Source organism: Aspergillus flavus, chromosome 8, assembly GCF_009017415.1.
Source record: "Aspergillus flavus chromosome 8, complete sequence".
NCBI classification, from domain to species: domain Eukaryota; kingdom Fungi; phylum Ascomycota; class Eurotiomycetes; order Eurotiales; family Aspergillaceae; genus Aspergillus; species Aspergillus flavus.
Window position 1 is genome coordinate 2,031,639 of NC_092403.1, and position 19,149 is coordinate 2,050,787.

The following is a 19,149-nucleotide window of genomic DNA, read 5'->3' on the forward strand; positions in this document are numbered from 1 at the left end:
AAGTATATCTAAAGTGCGTCGATCATCCCATCTGAAGTTTTAGACTGGTTGATAATCCCGCAGATCTCACCTGAATAGCCAGTCCGTTGAGGGTAATTCTGCGCGTGTTGAGAGGCAAGATCACCCTCAAACAATATCTTGATTTTAATACTAAGTGTCTAACATGCTTTTACTTGAGCATGTGTACTTTTGAAACAGGGGTCGACCACTTTTCAACGACCTCATCAAGGAATGGATATGCCCACCATTAGAAGTATTTAATCGTATGAAACCACGGTGCTAGACTCACTGAGCACGGTGAAATTATGATCAACAACTACTACTTGTCGTAACTGGCTTAAGCTTTCCTCCATGCCTAGAAAAGCCAATTCCAGACAAGCTTCGGATCAAATGTTTCATCTTAGAGCTCGCCCACGTACGGAAGATGTCACATCTATCTACTCGATAGAGTGGGATACATTCGGGTACCGAAGAAATATCACAAATGGCTTTCAGGAATACCACTCCCCTGGCGCTCTAGTCGCACAAAGGATACTCAGATCAGCCGTCTAGTGCTGAGCAGACAACACACCTAGCTGGCTATACTCTTACCCCTCACACTGTTGTCGTGGTATGACCCTCAGAAGCTAACAGCTTCAGCTTATCTACGTATTAGTGCGGGATGATCAATAGTTCTCCGTGCCCCTGAACCGATATGTTTCAGACAGCACATCCACTGTGATATGCAGTAACTCTCCAGTGTCAGAAAGTGCATGCAACGCTGGTAACCTTACCACTACTGCTGCACAGTACCAATAACCAAGTTACTTTAAAAACTACTATCCATGTTCCTAACTACCCATAATAAAGAGTTTCTTACAGCATATTCTTATGCTACGGTACCATAGTTGAGTGCGTATCCAAAGACAGAGACCAGGTTTCTTGGCCTACGTGATGTGTGATTTCATTGATATGTGGTAATTGGAGGCATTAGCATTGCTATGACACATAAGACTAAGCTTTCGGGCTGGACTTCAACCAAGCTTCCATAGTCTAGTGGTTAGGACGGCGGTCTCATAGCAATATGACAATTCCTATCTAAAGGAGTTGCAATCCGCAAGCACGAGTTCGATTCTCGTTGGAAGCACTTTCTTTTTCTCCCTTTTTAAACCATTCTTATCTTTTTCCCATGTGCAGATCCGTACTCTGTATGCTTCATCCAAATAGCCTGCAACCAGTGCTATCAACCAGCTTCACGTATTATCTGCTTTATCAAATAGTCTCCCGCAGTGCAGATCCTTGCCTACAAGTATAGGGTATATACCGGCTGATCACAGATTGTGTGTGATATTACTACCCCGAGAGTCTGAACTGCACTTCCTAAACCCTGTAATAGACCCAAGTAGGAGGAAGGGCAACACTAAGGACCGCTGTCGCGGACCAACATCACACGGTCGACGGCCATGGTGAAGATATGTATTCAGCCATCAAAACATTCAAGTACGCTCATTGGTATCGTGGTGTTCCCCGGTTACCCAAGCTGATTGAATGCTTGATGGCGACAGGGTAACAATCCCTCTTCTAAGCTTGTAGGCCGTGGATTCGGCTTCATGGATACATACGCACAGCCTGCCTTCGCGGTGATCCCTCCTTAAGGAACGGGAGAAATAGGCCCAGTGTAAGCAAAATGAAAACAGCAAAAAAGAATGCTTCCAACGAGAATCGAACTCGTGCTTGCGGATTGCAACTCCTTTAGATAGGAATTGTCATATTGCTATGAGACCGCCGTCCTAACCACTAGACTATGGAAACTTGATATATTATTCTGTCGTAATATTATGCTACATAGTCCTAAGATTGGGTGACCTTATAATCCTTGCACAGCTCCATATATTTCATTTTCTTCTGCTTGTATACTTCTTCTCTTCTATGTTAGTTATGTGGATATTCTTTGAACGACTTTATGGATTAAGTCGTGGTTATCTTATTGCTGAAGTTGTTCCTTTAGCACTCCATGAGTAACTCGTGTGCAGTGTTACCTGCGTACATATATATTCTGGGCCCACCGGTATCTGCCGTGGTAGTATGGTGCGTATCTTCATAGTACATCGCCAAATATACTCTCGCCACCTGGACTACACAGGCTGTCACAAGCAGAGTGACCAATCAATTGCCAGTCAAAATCATACACCGGTGATAATAAATGCAGCACTGCCCCTTTACTAGACACAAGAAGCTCGACAAGGATCACACAAGAACTACGGAACCGAGCGTCAAGGTCAAACGCGCTCGGAAAAGGTGGCAATTTGTCCCAGTATTTGACTTTGGTAAAAACAGCAACGCGGAGACACCGACAAGTCAATCCCTCCCAGAGACCAAAACTGCAGCGAGACTCATTACTGACAGTGGCAGACACCGCGTGGCAACTAACACACCAACAAGGTAAGTCTGATAACTCCTTCCAGACACTAAGATTGCAGTGCTGGAAGGCCCACACGAAGCCTGACACGTTAGGACAAGGAAAAGCCTTTGAAGCTATACCATCTCCAATCGAAAGATTGCCGATACCATGGTGCCCTACACCAACCACCCTACCAGGGACAACATCACCGCACTCGTCATGCCTCCCCTTAAGGTTCGACCCTAACGCCCTAAAGATACCTTAAGTCAGTCGGCAGATAGAGAATGCATTCCGCCTGGGTCTGCTGAGCTTGGCCGGTATGTCAGCAAAATTATCCCTGGTAAGAATGGATAATTGGGTTGGCAATTTGAGTTTTAACTTGCAACAAGTTACACCCGGTAGATGTATCGAAGTCATTAAGCTGTGTGTTGAGTCAGCATCTGGACTAGCACCGAGCGACATGGCCGTTGGTGAATTGTCCCGTGAACCCGGCGTAATATATAACGAGATGTTCCGTTTGTCCCCTAGACCGCACATACTAGGTACTACAGCGCTGGCTGGGGTCTAGTATAGATACTAATCAGTCTGATACAGTGAGGCAAGAGCCCCGAGAAGGTTGAATACATCGATCCCCTAGTGGTAAGTTGGCTTACCCACTCTGAAATTCTGCAGAATGAAGAAACACGAGACAATGCACTGTGGGAATGGGGGAAGGTAGAACTTGACCACGTAGTTCCTCCATATTTTCTATATCACCAACCTGGCTCTGGCCTCTTAGGGTGTGATACGGTTGGCCGGAGTCATCAACTGAAACCTAGCCTAGCCGTATGCTATAGATAACTTTCTACACAAGCACCAGGTACTTTCCTTCGGTCTATATCCACACCATCCAGACAATATTGGACTTCAGCTCGAGAGTTCTGATCACATCTGAATGTCCTTCAACACAGATTGCACAACCAAGTTGAAGTACCAATACTCACGAGCCAATCTCGATAGTCGACTCAACGAATCCTAAAAAAATAACGACCGACCTGGGACTCGAACCCAGAACCTTCAGTTGTGATCTATTGACCAATCAATGGCCTGCTAGGAGACTGACGCTCTACCATTGAGCCAGCCGGCCAGGATCTATTTAATCAGGGACCAATTTTGACACTATTGGCCTACCGTGACACTGGGTAAGAAGTGTCATTGTGTCGGTGGATTAAAGTATATTATGGTAGATATAGCTTGGCGAGCTATTTTGGTGGAAGGGCGGACATTTCCAGATTAACACTACGAAACATATGCGCTGGTTTGTGTTATGGTAACTGGTTGTTTCGCTTAGGGTATCTTAACCCGACAGTAAAATCACTTCCTCATCAAGAAGAGAGAAATATCGTACAAATGTGACCAGCCAAGAAACATCATTATTGTCTCTCGTCTAACATCAAGTTATATAGAGCACACAACGTACACATACGTTTGATGAAAAAAGTGTAAGAGTATCTTTTCATGCATAAACGAAACGGAAGCGAAAGAAACACCCGAACGTGCAACCATTATTTCTTGCCCTTCTTCTTCTTCTTGCTTGGGGACGCCGGACTCCCAGGCTGCTCATCAGCCTCGACCAAAACTGCATCGTCATCGCTTCCAGTTACCGAGGACGGCGCACCAGACGACTCGGGGGTCTTTATTGCAGGGGTGGAGCTGCTGGTCGTGGTAGGGGTTGTGTCAGCTGGAGCTTCGGTTTTCTGCGGAGGTGCGGTTGAAGTAGAGTCCTCGGCGTCCAATTCCTTCATGAATCCTTCCTTGATGCTGGCTCTCCTCTTCTCCCACCATTGACGCTCCTCGTCCAACTTGGCCTGCTGCTCAGCGATGCGCTCGCGATAGAGGGTGTTGTTCATCATTTCATTGGCAGATTGGAAAATCGTTTGGCCCCAACCGGGTACATATGCGTTGGCCTAAGTTCGAACCATTCAGTCACCACATCCTCAAGATATGCAGAAGTAAAGCACAAGGAGAAAAATAACTAACCTCAGAAACAACATCGCGAACCTCATCCTCCATCTCCTTCTCCGCCCTCTGGAACCGTTGCCACAAATCATCACCCACACTACCACGCTGAAGTAGCACACCCAAAGCCTGTTTCTGACTGCGCAGGGCCAAAACCCGTTTAATATCCTCCTCTGCACGTCTTAAGAGCGCAGCCTTAAGCACCGACTCGGGTACAGCAGGCGCCTTCTTCTCCTTAGAAGAGGTCGCAGGCGGGTCAATGTGAAGAAGGGAGAAATAGATATCTCGTTGGAGGTGAGCGGGGAACCATGGTTCTAGAGAGTATGCCTTTTCTATATGTCCGCGACGGGCCTTGGTTAGTATACTAGATGAACGTGGCTTCTTTGGGAAAGGCGCTGAACATACGGGCTTTGCGCTTGCGGTATAATGAGGAGAAGGTTGCTAGGGAGCCGATTAGAACACCTAGGTAGGCGAACGGCACGGCGAGACTGAGCCAGTTTACCATGGCGTTGTATAGGACAGATATGGCTGTCCTGGAATAGCGATCGAACGGAGTTTAAATGTCGGCGGGGAGTATTCAGGCTGGGGTCATAATATCGTTGCTGGTTTTCGTGTGAAACCTTCGCAGCGCTGTCTGCAAAGAATGTTGAAAATAGAAAAATTGCGCGCGACACCAAGCAGCACAATGTCGGAGTTGTATGAGGGAGGGAGAGATAATCGTAGTGTTCCTCGCCGCAGGAAAGGGAAATTTGGTGAGGCGGTGATGATCGCGCTCCTTCGGGAAAGGACAGGCTGGTGTCTTGGCCGCGTCACATGTTCACTGCCATACGAGTATACGTTCAATTCTCTAGGGTTTATTGACACAACTCTAGTCACTGATGCTTTGTTGTCTGATGCATTTTATCTACAAAATTGTCCACAAATTTTGAAGGAAATGAGATGTCTTAAAGCATACATGCACGAGCTCACCGTTCGCGCGAGAGAAAACAAACCGGCCCTTTAAAACCCGTAGTACCAACCAAAAAGAAACACACTCGCAGGCTTTCAGAACAGCCATTCCGTAGATAATAAGCAAGATAGGAAATGTAAACAAGATAGGTATAATCTGAGAGTAGAAGATAAAAGAGGATAGAAAAAAAGAAAAAAAAGAAAGATCCTAGAGCCAGCATTGACTTCATTACACAAGTCCATTGTCAAAGTACACAAACACCCCTAATTCAACCCTATACCAAGCGAAGAGGAAATAATGGGTAGGAAAGAAAGGAAACGAAGAAAGAGAGAGGGTGAGGGAGAGAGATTGAGGGGTGGAGGCAAGGGAAGAAGAGAGAATTAAGGGTTCTCTTGACGAGGGCTGCAGCATAGTTACAGGTGTTCGAATGATGAACCCAACTGTTCCTTCGTCCTTTGACTGATAGGACCAATTTCCTGCATCGCCTGCATGTCTTCGAGGATCTCATTGAATGAGTCCCGAATTCCAGCGGCCACTTTGCTGCGGTTCCATTCACCACGCGTGCGCCACAGGTAGTCCATTAGGCTAGTGTTGATCTGCTCAAGCTGCTCCACCGAGCAGCCACTGGTCCGCTGGGTGAGCTGCTCGTGCAGATTCTGGACATACTCAGAGTCCACGATTAGCTTTGGTGAGTGGTCCTCATCGTTCAGTATCGAATGGAGATTAACTGGCGGATGAGATGACGGCTTCGTGGATTCATCGAAAAGAGGCACGGGTGGTTGTGTTTTCGGTTGCGACTGACTGCCATTCACATGGTGTTCGGGCTGCGAGTCTGCGTTTCCGGGAAGAGACTCGCGTGGCCTCGGTGACGGCTGGCTGCTGTCACATTGCTGCGTGTCTGGTAGATGCTCTTCTAATCCCACCCGGTCTGGGTATTGAGTAAGGTCAGGGAAATCGTGCCTTATTGCTTGACCCACTATGGGGCTTTGTGTATAATTTGGACGGAGAGATGATTGATCTGACGATTTTTGGCCTGACGTTGTTTGTGTAGTAGAAGCTTCGTTAGCGTAGTCGTGTGGCTGAGATCCCGGAGCCATTGGAGTCATCGGCCCCTTCTGCGAGAAGCTCGAAAGACCTGATTCGCGTCGTATCTGCTGGGAAGGCGCTGTGTGGGAATACGGTGGTTTTGGCTGCGCCGATGGCCCGAATGAACTGCCTTGCGTGTCTCTTGTGCCTGAGTGGTCTTCTGAATTGGTCATGTAGACATCACCGTCCCCATCTGGCCTCGACTCATGTGAACCATTGCTTGTCGGTCCACGGGCGCTCAGATCATTGAGATCTGAGCCTCCGCTTTGATGGTAGCCGTTGGTCAAGAAGCTTGCCGTTGATTGTCGTGTCGGCGTTACCGGTCTGGCCTGCTCCTTGGGAGCGAGGTCAGGGAATGTCTCGCCTAGCACCACAGGGCCACTTGAAGGACCCGACTCGGTATTACCATGCGGTACATTATGGTTCGCCGTGTGACCCAAAAAGCCTCCCTTTTCTGCTTCCTCGACCCTCTTGGCCTTTTCAGCTGCGGCCTTTTCCCTTGCCAGTTCCCGAATGTAGACATTCTCGCATTCTGCGACGAGCTGCGGCTCGGCCTGCTCGATGGTGGAGATATCAACTTCAACGTTAGACAGAAGCTCGTTGGCTCTCAAGATCCTCTCTTGATCGCCAGTCTGTCGTGCATCTTTGGCTAGTCGCTTTATGTCCGCCAGGAAGTCACTGGGTCGTTTATAGTATCCATTGGAGAGGCGCTTTTCGATGGTAACGATTTCCATATTGTAGAAGAATTTACCCGACACGGTTTCCCAGAGTCCCGGGACGCCGTGTTTGTCATAAGCCTTCTCGAATGGCCGGAAGGTGGTCCGCTGTTCAATCGGTAGATCGCTTGTGACGATGTTGGGATCATCCTCTTCCCAGAGGTACCGGATCTGAGACTCATCGATCACACCGGTTCTGAACCGTTTGTACTTCTTGATCTGGTCCATGATAGGCTGGATCCTAATTTTTAGAAGATTCAGCGTTTGGTGATCTTTCTTTTTCTGAGCTTTTAGCTGCTCCTTGGTGAGTGGCGTTGTGGGCTTTGGCGGAGGTGGAGGCGCAATCTCCAGGGTCTCGAGTTCCCTCTTCTTACGGTTCTCGGGATCCGGAAAATGCGCTGGCGAGGTTTTGATGTACTCGACTACCTTACTGAAATACTCGTACCGTGCTTCATTTCCTGGCGCTTTCAGGTCGTAAAAGTTTCTCTTCGAAAACCCAAACATCTGCCGTAGCAGCCCGGTGTCGATTTCTTCTCCTGTTATCTCCTGGACTCCGAGAAGCAAGACAGGATCAGTGGGAGGTATCGACCGCAGCAAACCCAAGAAGGTGGAGAGAACGGCTTGCCCAACGGTTTCGGACCAACTTTCTATGTTGGGAATGTATATCACACTTGGCCTATGTCTCTTGACCTCTGCAAAGAGCTGTATGACAGCTGCTTCCGGGGACCGAGTCGAATCACTAAGGAGAGTAGGCAAATCGAACGATTGCACGTGCAGTCCTTCAAAGTAGTGCAAAATGGCAGCCGCCAGATACTGTTGGCCCATGCCCATTAGTCCGCGAAGCAGCATCCTGGGCCTGAAAACTCGCGACCTGTCGAATTCTTGTTGCATCTGCTCGCGTTGGAAACTTCCAGCGCCCTCGGGCTCCTCAAATTGTGCTTCTTCCAAAGCAGTGAGCCGTTTTCTTTGTGGAAGAATTTCGGAGAGCAGGGCTCTAATGTCGGCCAGAGGATGACGTAGTAACGGTTCGACTTCCTTGGGGAGCGGCGAGGCGCCGGATGAAGTGGACCTCTCTGATGATGGGACCATCTTCTTGATCGCGAGCATAAAGTCCTTCGGGGTGACATCGATGTTCTTCGGATCGATAAGAAGCTTCTTGTCGGATTTGTAGATTTGAGGATATCTTCTTTGTACTGCATTAAGAGCGGCTTCTGTGCAAAGAGCACGAAGGTCGGCTCCTCCATAACCCTTAGTGATCTCAGCCAGCTCATCCTTGATATGGCCCGGAAGAGGTGGATCCCAGCCCTTGGTATGGATGTCGAGAATAGCGCGCCGACCTTCGGCATTCGGCAGGGGGAAGTAGAACTCTCGATCAAAACGACCCGGACGGCGTAGAGCAGGGTCAATCGAATCAGGTCGATTGGTGGCACCAATAACAATGACTTGACCACGGCCATCCATACCATCCATCAACGCTAGCAGAGTAGAGACGATAGACGCATGGATCTGTTCCTGTTTGCTTGATCTCACTGGAGCCAGACCTAGAGGTAGATAAGTCAGTAGTGTTAGGGCTCTTTCTTCAGGGGTTGTTCACTTACCATCAATTTCGTCGAAAAAGATAATGCTAGGCTGTGTTTTACGAGCTTCCTCGAATAGTAGTCGCAGCTGTCTTTCAGCCTCACCCACCCATTTGCTTAGCGCATCAGCTCCTTTTCTCATGTAGAATGTGACTTTACGGCCTTCGGAGCTGACACTGTTCGCCAAGGCTCTGGCTAAAAGGGTTTTACCCGTTCCAGGAGGACCATGGAAGAGAACTCCTCTAGGCGGCACGATGTGGAAACGCTGGAAGATCTCCGGGTATAGCAGAGGAAGAGACACCATTTCCTTCAACTGATCAATATGGCCCTGCAAGCCTCCAACGCTATCGAAATTGACACTCATATCCACACCTAACGGGTCTGCATCCGCAAGCGCCTGCTTATCCTTGACTTTGCCCAGGTTTGCCGGAGTCCCTGAGAGACCTTGCGCAGCGTCGTGTGTTTGCGTCTGGCCGGGGAGAAGACCAGCGCCGTGTGGCCCAAGAGCAGATCCCACACCGGCAACGGAGCCACGCGGGTGATGCAACCCTTCATCATCGCTGCTATCACTGTCAACGCCTCCAGTCGCAGCAGGTGCCCCGGGGGGAGCCAGAATCGCAGCTGGGCCACCGCCTCCGAAAGGTCCATAAGTAGGGAATAGGGTGCGTTGCCAGCTACCGCCGCCGCCACCCCCGCGGCCACCACGGCGCGAGGGAGATTCATTGACCTCGTTCTCGGCTTCCTCGATCGGTAGAATTAGGTCCGGTCGTATGATTCGATAATCCACATCCTTGCGGCTGCGCCGAGGTTTTTCATACACAATATCCGTCTGTAATCTTCTACGAGGTCGGCCACCCCTCAGATCCTCAAGTTCTTCGGCGAGTTCTTCTGCAATATCAGCCGCCGCTTCGGATTGCCCACGAGATCGAGACGCCCTCTTGCGAAGACCAGGACGCCGTCCGGCGGCGCTGTCCTCTTCATCATCGCGTGCTTGACTGGCTTTACGGGGAGATGCGTTGGATTTTCCGGTCTGGGATACCTCATCATCATCGTTCGAGTCTTCCTCTTCGGGTTCAAAGTCGCTCTCCTCATCATTCAATCGCTTTCGCTGAGAACTCTTCGGTTTCTTTCGACTGGAGCGACGAGGCCCTGACGGTTCCTCTTCATCTGGCTGCTCGGGCTCCTCGATTTGCTGGCTTCTGTTTGGACGAGTTCTTCTCCGGGTTACTGGGCCTTCGTCTTCGTCTTCATCCTCTTCGTGTTCAGCATCTTCGTTCTCAGACTCGGGAACAAAGCCCTCGTCGGCTTCTGCCGCTCCTTGCTGGTCATCCCCAGCGGATATGGGCCCTTCTTCGAAGCTGGCCTGCGCACTTTCCATAATCTCAACCTGGGAGCCTTTGACTTCCGTGGTGGTCTCTTCAATATACTCTTCCTGCTTCTCCTGAGTCTCATCATCTTCTTCCATGACCGTAGGAACCTGCTTCGATGAGCGAGATCCGCGGCGATTTGGTCGAATTACTTCAGCCTCTGGACTATGTGTACCTCGTTCGACTGTTTCCACATGGCGACCTGAGTTGGTGAGCGCGTAAATGTCTTCCGACGCGCCTCGTGTGCGTCGGGTGACTCGTCGGTTTCCTTGGTCCTGCTGTGGCTGTCGCTTCAAAGCATCACCCAATTTTAACGTGACCACGGCAGTTTTGCGTTTCTTTGGTGAAGTTTGTTCTGATTCACCGTCGTCATCCTCGAAGCTACTTGAATCGCCTTCGTTATAAAGTGGACGGTTCGTGGCCGCCCTTCGCGCGACGAGGCCTCTTGCATTCCTCTGAGCGTTGATATCAGGTTCTTCCTCCGACTCTTCATAAGACAATTCCTCATCCTCACTGAAGAAATCATCATCGTCAGACACAATGTCATCGTTGGAACGGCGACGAGGTCTCTTCTTCGACGGCTTGGACTTCTTCCTCGACTTGGAACGCGAGACGGAGCGGCGAGATGAGCGGGGGTGGTCGCTGTAGTCGTCATCGTCCGAATCGGACTTGTTGGCGATTTCTTCGATTGAGCGCTTCATACGAGCCATGGTATCGTGCCAGAAAGGCTTGAGCGTTGGATCTCTTTTGATGGTCGCCATGTGAGCAAAAAAGGAATGATTCGAGACACATTGCCATGTGATAGGTCATTGAAGACACGGGAAATTCGCGCCCAGGGAGGCTGATGGAGATGTAGAAATATGGATGGAACTCACCAGGGACTGAGTGAACGGAAAAGTAGAACGTATTGTCACGTTAAACAAAAAGTAAACAGACCCAAACAGATACTGCCATTCAGCACAAGACAATGGTGTTGTTTCTCATGCAGTCAGACAAAGACCTAAGCTCCCCTGCAGACACGATACATCAACGTTGGGGGGACGACGTGCCGCCCGTGGACAAGAGATGGTTATATATACCACGGGGCTACGGCGAAGCGCAAAGCGCAGGGCCCCGGGAGAGAGAAATCGCAGTGAATCTCACGACAAAGGCCGGTACGGGAAGGGGAGGGCCGATCGCATCCAGTGACCGAAAAACACGAGATGGCGCACAAGAATCAGAAACGAGCGAAAAACGAAACGGTCAAATGGGCCAAAATCCACGCTGCCACACAAGTAACAAACATCGAATAAACGGGCGTGGGACAAGAAGATCGAAGGGCGGAAAGACTCGCGCACGCCTTTTGCCTGGCCTGCTCCAGCCACAGCTGGCCGTCCGGCTAGTCCTGCCATTCCCGGGGCACGAGCCACAGACCCGCGCCGCAGCTAGGCCTCCTTCGGGGTTAGCGCGCCGGTGCACGTGCCTTCATCCGCGTCATTTTGCCCATTTTTGCTCCACGGCGGCAGCAAACACTACTCCGTACCGTCGATTTTCCGTCGTCGTGTTAAAAACACAACAGCTCAACCCTTTCATCGTCCTCCCTTTGCCGCACCCATCACTCCCTCTTCTCACCCACGTAGAGTTCACTAGAAATCCTGGGTAAACCTAGTCACAGTAGAGCTCCAAGCTTCGATGCAGAGATTCGGTCAATATCGACCGCTCTCCGACCGGATCTCGACGTAGTCCAGGGCGCAAACCCGAGGTGCCAAAAGATGGAAGAAGGAAGAAATAGGTCGGTCAGGAACCTCGACCTTTCCCCAGGTCCTCGAAGCTTATCGTCCTTAGGCTCCTCCCCGCCTGTCCATCATGATTTAATGCAGAGCCGCTTGCCTAATGCGGATTTAGCGACTTTCCTGTCATGTGATTGCTGAGTCATCAATTCTTCTTTCATCCACGACTCAGTTTGGCTTTGTATATAAATACATACATCCCGGAGAACCCAAATCAATTCATTACCTCTAATCCCAGTACATAAATTTGATCGGATAATACCTCTTTACCCTCTCAATATGTTTCGCCGACTGCCACTTACACGCCCCTCGCCGCCCCGTTTCCTCTTCACTGCATTTTCTTCTCGCAGACCGTTTAGCACCACCGGGAGAAACTTGAACGCCAACCAATCCAGTTCGTTCAAAGAAGGGGTAAGTGCTTCCTAACTTTGGCTTTCGTTCTTGTCGTAAATTGCGCCATGGAGCTATATAAGGCAAGGTGTCTATAACAAAGATATATCCATATGTTCTTCAAGTTTAGGAGGCCAAATAAACATCCCCCAGAAAAAGGCTAACTCATCCCAGGCATCCCGTTATAAAATCTTTGCAAGTCCGTTTGCCAAGGTCTTCTTGGGAGCCATCTTCACATACCAAGTGATTTACTGGACATGGCTGAAACTTGAAATGGATGAGTCGAAATATATTAAAAATCGTACGTGTTTACGGAATTCCCCTATTGTTGCCCCTGGTCTTTTGCCTCCCGCATTGCTTCTAACAGTTCATCACAGAAGAAGTGGCAGCTTTAGAGAAGCAGGCTAGGGAGCTGACGGGCGCCCAAAAATAAGGGCTTTTTATCTTATCCTGCGTGAACATTGTATTGTATATACCCCGGATGTCAATGTAAGAACTGTCGTTACTTTCATATCATTTAGAGCTAGTTTGGTAGGGTCAATATGTATGTACAGCATCCTTTAAGAGGATTCTATATATCCATTAGGCCGTGGCTGGCGCTCACTCCCACAACTGCCACAGAAGCTATGAGGGCAATATAAGCATTGGGCGGTATAAGACCAAGAAAACGAACCCTGCGTACACTGACACTGTTCTCGGGTTAGCCTATCTTTAGTCTCACAAACCAATTGATCCAGAGTGACTTACGCAGTAGACAAGGTTCCCATAATGGGATTGGATCGCATCATCTGTCTTATATCTTTTCTCCATTGCCGGAATATCCGCCCGAGCATAGTAGTCTAGAGACGGTTGTGGGGCGGAGAATTTGCGTTTTCGTAAGTTCGTCTGGTCGGGAAGAGAGTTAAACATAGGAAAATTGTTTTGGAAATGAGTGTTCACTTGGCGAAGTGAAGGATTCTGTACTTGTTCTGGGGCTGCCATCGGGGTTTCATCCCGTTGGTTCTCACCCTCAGAGTTACAGATACTGCCGACAGTCTCATCGTCGCTCACGTCGTCCGCTGGAGGCTCGCCATCTCCATCTTCGTGCGTGCTGATTCGTTCCTTTCCTTCATCGCGTTCTGCGCCCTTGGTCAGATGCCCCGAAGGAAGGAGCCAATCCTCAATCCGCTCGCCATTTTTGAAGTGCTCAGAATCTATATGATTGAAGCGCTCATTCCACGCGGCAAGGCCCTGGCCCTTTAGTGGGATGATGTCGCGACAAAAGCCACACCAGAATTGCGACTGTCCGTGCGGACCGATGCTGTTCTTGGCGAGTGCAGCTTGTACCTCTTTATCTTCTGCATGGTGATGCTTCTTCAGATGACGGGTATATTCTCCTTGGTCATAGAATAGGCGAGCACAAGATCGATCCCCTTGTGTAGCATCGGGAAGGGTGCAGCGCCAACTCTGCAAGGGGAAATGCTGGGAGTTCTCGTGTCGTTTCCAGTCGGCTTTGCTACCGAAGGTCTTGCTGCATTTTTCGAATGTGCAACCATACGGTCGCTCATGGCGCTTCTTGTGTTTCCTTGAGGTTGAAATATTAGGACTTTATTTCAGATACAAGCGACGTATGATCACCTACTTCATTTCACAGCGCAGACGCGTGCGCTTCGTGCAGAATTCGCATTGTATCCAGCCTTTTTTGTCGGACTTACTGTCAGGCACCGTCTGCGAATCAGCCTGACTAGGCTCTGGGTTTCCGGACACTTGGTCTAGAGCTGCAGATAAAATCTTCTGCATAATCTCCCGCTTCTGATCGGACAATCCGTCATTCCCTCCAAGTGTCTCTACTTTGTCGCCCATATGGTGGCTGTGTCTGCGCTGGCTGTTACCGTTATCGTTGCTACTGCTGTTCATCATTCTTGCCATGGCGTTGACCATGTTAGTAGCCATCTCGGATACCATATTTTCCATTCTGTCAGGTTGGGCGTGTCCTAGCCGAGAAGAAGTGGAAGAAGGATCTAGGTCCGTGGTAGAGCCCAGATTGAGGGTCGTCAGGGCCGGTAGATCAAGGCGCTGCGTAGTATCTCTTGCAGGAATGCTTGGTGTACTATCCAAGGTGGAATATCTCCGTTGAGTCTGGGGGTCCTCAACTGGTTGAAGGCCTGACTGATTAGATGGCCTAAAGACAGGCGTATCTGGAGACCGCAAGCTGTGAAGGTCCGGACCAGAATCTCTTCTCACATATTCTGATTCAGAAGCAGCAACCGTTGCCTCATCCGAGAAGCGGTCGGCAAAAGATGAAGGCTCAACACGTGGCTTTACATAAGACTCATACCAATCATGCGACCTGGATGAGCTTAGTGCTTGCTTTTTCTGACGTATTCGTAGACAAGCTGACTTACCTTTTCAGTAATTCATTGGTATCCTCGTCATTGTGCATCCGGGAGAGATGCTGACGGAAGTTGTCCAACCGGGGCCATTCCTTACCTCGGCGTGGACAGTTACGCCCAAAACACATGTACAGCACTTTGGGGCCGCGTTCTGGTTCCTGTTTGTGGACGCACTTTTTATGTCGTGCAAGATCATTGATGGTACCGAAGCCTTCCTTCCGCGTACAACCGGGCTCGTCGCATTTGAACAGCTTTCTATGTCTCGCTTCATGCTTCCTGCTGCCAGTCAACTTTATGATTCTTCTGCAGAGTGAATTTTTTAAAACATGCTGAAAAGAGTAAACATACCTCTTATCGGATGGACATTTGCCCGTCCAAGGGCAGTTGGGGTAATCACATGTAATCACATCATGACACATCAAAGATGGTGATTCGACTATCTCCAGCGCATCGACGACTGTGTCGCCACAGTGGGATGGGCCAAGGTCCAACATTGATGCTCGATCTTCTTGTTCATGTTCATGCGGCGCCAAGAATGGGCTGCTGACGGAATCAACTGCGTTAGACGACGTGGTGACCGAACGCGTGGTACAGCTGCGACTGCAGTATCCTGAATCCGAGGGGTGGAAGCCATTATAATGACTGTCACTCTCGGAGATTGCGCTGTGCTGCCCCGTCGAATTTTTGCGGCCACCCTCGGGCGTCTGCTGGAGCTTATTCGCGTTGGGAAACCCCCATGTCGACGTGCTCACCGGCACGCCTGTCACTTGAAGTGGGTTCCACGCATCTTGATTGCTCGTTAACCGCGGGTGATGGTACTGAGAAACATCCAGGCTGGGCTGAGGCGGTGGTGATGATGCTTGCTGGTGATGTGGTGGCCATTGGTTGAGCATAGATAGATGGCTGTGCGGGATTACTGCGGAATCGGGACCGAATTGCAGGCCCAGAAAAGACGCTGGATCGCTTAGAGCATATTCAGAGGTTAAAAACCCATCCGACGAGAACTCTAACTGCGGTGATGTTGGTGCGACCTGCCGGTCCAGCATACCTTGGAGGATATCCCCCGAGTTGTCCCAAGCCAGTCTTTTGGGGTTAGGCTCCTAAAGCAAATAGGCATAGTCAGTGTACTAGTCCAATATTTCACTGACGGCTGACGATTGAGGCAGGACTGAACGAGACCGGACGACAGTCACATACGCTCATAGCTGCCAAGTCAGCTGTCTAAAATGACCTTGCCGATAATCGTTTCCACGTCTCGGATGTATTGACAGGCTCAAGTAGTGAGGGGCGGGGGGGATGTGTCAGGATAGCGCGTGAGCTGAGTAGCGGATTGATTTATATAGATGTTTAAAGCGCTCACAGGCCATGAGTCTAATATAACTTCTTTTAGGCACCATCCGCAGTCAAAATGGTCTTCTTGTAGAAATGATGATAGTTGAGACCAGATCGAACATAGTCAAAAAGGGAAGCTGATGGGAAAGTCGGGCAGTGAGGCTGAGTAAGTTCTGAGATGAAACATAGACTGGGATATGACTATGAAGAAGATCCGTTTTTAAATAGAACAAGGTTGATTAACACACTCCCTATATATAATTAATAAAAGAAACGACAAGGGAAGACGAGCGTAAGCATCAATGTTCAACGGTGGAAAAGAAGGGAAAGGATAGACGATGTGATCGACGGGCCGGTGGTGGACACTAACTCACTCCATCGCCAAACCCCACGCGATAACGTGTTCAAACTTCAGAGAGAAAAGGGAAGAGAAGATTCCCACATTGACAGGAGAGGAGAAAGGGGGGGACACCCAAAAGTACGTACTGTCTGTGCATCCATACGAAGGGACCAATAAGCGGGAGCTGAACTGCAGAGTCTATGAAAGCTGAGGAATGGCAATTGAGGATCTTCCAGAGAATGAAAGTTGATTGATTCCACACTATTCTTGTTTGGGGTTAAAGGGGAGATGAGAGAGCTGAGGAGGGGAAATTAACGTGACTACTCTCAACCCTTCATTAAGATCTGTCATACATCAACCACAGAAAACAGAAATTTCCTGATTCTTTTCTTTTTTTTTATTCCCTTTTTCCTTTTCTGAATGCATGCGTTCATGTTGCATGTATGTACATACATATTACTTTCATTCAGCTACCATCTCACCATCCCCTACCTTTCTTCCCCGACCAATTCCGTCAGATATGACTCCAGGTACACAAAAAGAGAGAGAGAGAGAGGCAGAGCCGTATCCATGATACAGATATGTATGTACATACGTACAGGTTCAGGAGCTGATTGCAGAAAGAGCTTTGTCGAGCTACCCTTGGATAGTCGGATCGGACGAGTAGAATGTAGATAGATTAGATAGAGAGGAATTACAGCCTCTTGATTCCTAAGGTATGTATGTACCTCTAGGACCCTATCTCCATGGAGCATACAAGTTCATTGTCCAGATGAGGGGGGGGAAGAGCAAAGACCCTCCTCAGCTCCCACCGTCAATCTCCATATCGGGAATTGAATCCCCGGGATTCGTCAGCTGAAACGAATGAGGTTCATGACTAATGGCAGGTAAGCTACTTACCTAGTTTGGAATTCTCTCATGGGAACGAAGGGATGTAAGGGGGGCTCCATGGCACGCGTGGTATGTGGTCCGTGATTGGCAAGTGAAGGAAAATGAGAAGGACTCCATCAGCATCATGACAACCAGCATAAGAACCAATAGCACACGGACAACAGCGTGGCTGTGCCTGTAAGGATTACAAAAGTTCCTCAAAAAGACTTTATCATGCGAGAAAAAGAATTTTTGAATTTTTTTTGATAATTTAATTTTATATTTTGATTTTAATTTTTCTCTCTCGGAAAAGGGACATTAACACCACATACCTACTACCCACTAGTACTATAACATGCTAATCTAGGCTAAGGTGCAAAAGTGCAAATCTCATTATTGCTGATTATTATGATTACTCCTGCACATCACTCCAGCTAGTATCACCTAATCTTATTTACTAGCCGACGGTCTCATTGGATCCGCATTTCCACCCGATATCGTGGAAATCGTACGTTATCAGCCTAGACCCTGAATCCCAAATGTACGGCAATTTGTCCTTGTGATTGGCTGCCTCGGAAAGCTGGACAGAATTCATTCCATTGACTGTCTATCCCTGGCTGGGTTCTGTAGGAGTATGGATGAGTATACTATAATCCAACGACTCGAATCTCACCCAGATAGGCAATGCCTGAGGAGTTGCATTTGCCATCCCCTCATCCAGGACCTCCACCTCACTGTCAAAGCCAAAAGCCAACCCTGTCGTCTTCCCATCGCCCGGAAGGTTGGCGTCGAGGTAAAAAACCTTACCGGACGAACTCCCCCAACGTATCCCGTCAACTGAACACTCTCAACCCCCATCCCACTTTGTCGATCCCCTTCAAACTCGTGTTTATCTTATTTTATTTTAAGTTCCACTCCCTCCTCCTGAATTCTTTTTGTCGTTTGACTCCTCATCCGCAGTCATTTATTTTATTTTATTTTTTATTTTATTTTTTTTTCTCTAAACCTCCGCGGAAGTCAAGATCATCCATCGTGAAGGTCTCCCACTTCTGCAATATTACGGTTACCAATTACTATTTATAATTTAACAGGGGATGTGCCACTCGTTAGGTACTTCTGAGTGCATCCGGCCGTGTGATGTCTCATTTTTTTTTTCCCCTTTCAGGCTGACAGATTGCCAGTTGAGATTCCCTCGCTGGTCAACCTCCCTAGAACTCTGCACCTAGTGGCCTAGTTCCAGGATTCCCCGTTCTTCGTGCTTTTCTCTCTGGGCCAGGTGCATGGCCTTCTTGTCCAATCACCATCCGTTGAGCAACTGTCCCTTTCGGACTTTCCATCGAGCGTGGACTCCTACTTCCTACTAGTAGTCCTGAGGTAGGGTGTACGGAGTACATACAGAGAGACCCTCCGTTTCTCATACGAGGTCCCTCTTTCCTAAATACCGCGTCGAAGAAATCGTTAGTCACTTCCACTGCGTCGGTAGTTTTAACGTCTGTCATTTGTGGGCCCAAAATGTCTGTAAGCACCAAAAACAGGCAAAAAGTCAAAAATATTCGCCAAGGGGAAGAGGGATTTAGAAAAAGAAAAAAGAGAAAGGAAATAAAAAAAAAAGCAAAAGAAGAAAAAAAAAGGCGATTGACAAAGCCCGGCGGCTGAAACCAGAGCGTAAAAAGTAAGTGTCACTTGACGCGCATGCTAACCTAGGCCAAGACATGACCATCGAGTAAATCATCTATTGTTCATGGGTATATCAATGCAGATCAATCGTCTCCAGAGATTCAACAAGACAACCACCCATATAATGTGCCTGATACCCAGGGGTGCTGACAGAAAGAAAAGGTCATAGTAAAAAGTATAAGAAAAATATAAAACCGTTTCAGATCCGATTGTAGAAAATTTCGTTCACGATCTGCCAAACTAGTGCGCTAGGGTATCATATACGAAAAGAATCAAATAAATGTGATGGGGCAGACGGTTACGGCCCGGCCCAGTATAGATCGAGT

At 48.7% G+C, this 19,149-nt stretch overlaps 6 protein-coding genes and 3 non-coding genes across 9 annotated transcripts; 4 read left to right on the forward strand and 5 right to left on the reverse strand.

The window, feature by feature from the left end:
- Positions 1–1,021: 1,021 nt before the first annotated feature.
- On the forward strand, positions 1,022–1,126 carry F9C07_t229. Its single transcript has one exon. It is a non-coding gene; the product is annotated as a tRNA-Met (tRNA).
- A 560-nt stretch (positions 1,127–1,686) lies between these two features.
- On the reverse strand, positions 1,687–1,791 carry F9C07_t239. Its single transcript has one exon. It is a non-coding gene; the product is annotated as a tRNA-Met (tRNA).
- A 391-nt stretch (positions 1,792–2,182) lies between these two features.
- On the forward strand, positions 2,183–2,948 carry F9C07_2110909 (uncharacterized protein; the record flags this gene model as incomplete). Its single annotated transcript, XM_071509068.1, has 3 exons — positions 2,183–2,421; positions 2,515–2,614; positions 2,658–2,948. 3 exons carry the CDS (start codon positions 2,183–2,185, stop codon positions 2,946–2,948), a joined length of 630 nt encoding a protein of 209 aa, XP_071367411.1.
- A 458-nt stretch (positions 2,949–3,406) lies between these two features.
- Positions 3,407–3,506, reverse strand: F9C07_t238. Its single transcript has one exon. It is a non-coding gene; the product is annotated as a tRNA-Arg (tRNA).
- A 418-nt stretch (positions 3,507–3,924) lies between these two features.
- Positions 3,925–4,883, reverse strand: F9C07_13292 (pre protein translocase subunit Sec66; the record flags this gene model as incomplete). The annotated part of the gene is made up of 3 exons (XM_041295253.1): positions 3,925–4,326; positions 4,400–4,710; positions 4,784–4,883. The coding sequence occupies 3 exons, from the start codon at positions 4,881–4,883 to the stop codon at positions 3,925–3,927; spliced, it is 813 nt and encodes a 270-aa protein (XP_041151106.1).
- Positions 4,884–5,740: 857 nt separating this feature from the next.
- On the reverse strand, positions 5,741–10,783 carry F9C07_2076577 (AAA family ATPase; the record flags this gene model as incomplete). The annotated part of the gene is made up of 2 exons (XM_041295250.2): positions 5,741–8,670; positions 8,728–10,783. 2 exons carry the CDS (start codon positions 10,781–10,783, stop codon positions 5,741–5,743), a joined length of 4,986 nt encoding a protein of 1,661 aa, XP_041151105.2.
- Positions 10,784–10,884: 101 nt separating this feature from the next.
- On the forward strand, positions 10,885–11,943 carry F9C07_1949540 (uncharacterized protein). The gene is made up of 2 exons (XM_071508521.1): positions 10,885–11,848; positions 11,898–11,943. Exon 1 carries the CDS (start codon positions 11,041–11,043, stop codon positions 11,713–11,715), a length of 675 nt encoding a protein of 224 aa, XP_071367412.1. The 5' UTR covers positions 10,885–11,040; the 3' UTR covers positions 11,716–11,848; positions 11,898–11,943.
- A 90-nt stretch (positions 11,944–12,033) lies between these two features.
- Positions 12,034–18,194, reverse strand: F9C07_2287490 (C2H2 type zinc finger domain protein). The gene is made up of 6 exons (XM_071510908.1): positions 15,802–18,194; positions 14,953–15,704; positions 14,617–14,880; positions 13,854–14,561; positions 12,980–13,796; positions 12,034–12,921 (listed from the first exon to the last, which is right to left on the reverse strand). Exons 1-6 carry the CDS (start codon positions 15,805–15,807, stop codon positions 12,793–12,795), a joined length of 2,676 nt encoding a protein of 891 aa, XP_071367413.1. The 5' UTR covers positions 15,808–18,194; the 3' UTR covers positions 12,034–12,792.
- F9C07_2237111 (uncharacterized protein) lies at positions 12,122–12,665 on the forward strand (the record flags this gene model as incomplete). The annotated part of the gene is made up of 3 exons (XM_041295245.1): positions 12,122–12,253; positions 12,407–12,533; positions 12,610–12,665. 3 exons carry the CDS (start codon positions 12,122–12,124, stop codon positions 12,663–12,665), a joined length of 315 nt encoding a protein of 104 aa, XP_041151104.1.
- Positions 18,195–19,149: the final 955 nt, after the last annotated feature.

Excerpts from the sequence above, each read along its gene's own strand:
- F9C07_2287490 (XM_071510908.1), bottom strand. Across the intron at positions 14,881-14,952 it reads AAATGTCCATCCGATAAGAG|GAAGCATGAAGCGAGACATA; the intron begins GTATGTTTACTC and ends GACTGGCAGCAG. Across the intron at positions 13,797-13,853 it reads CGTCTGCGCTGTGAAATGAA|GAAACACAAGAAGCGCCATG; the intron begins GTAGGTGATCAT and ends TTCAACCTCAAG.
- F9C07_1949540 (XM_071508521.1), top strand. The coding sequence starts at position 11,041 with ATGGTGTTGTTTCTCATGCAGTCAGACAAAGACCTAAGCTCCCCTGCA.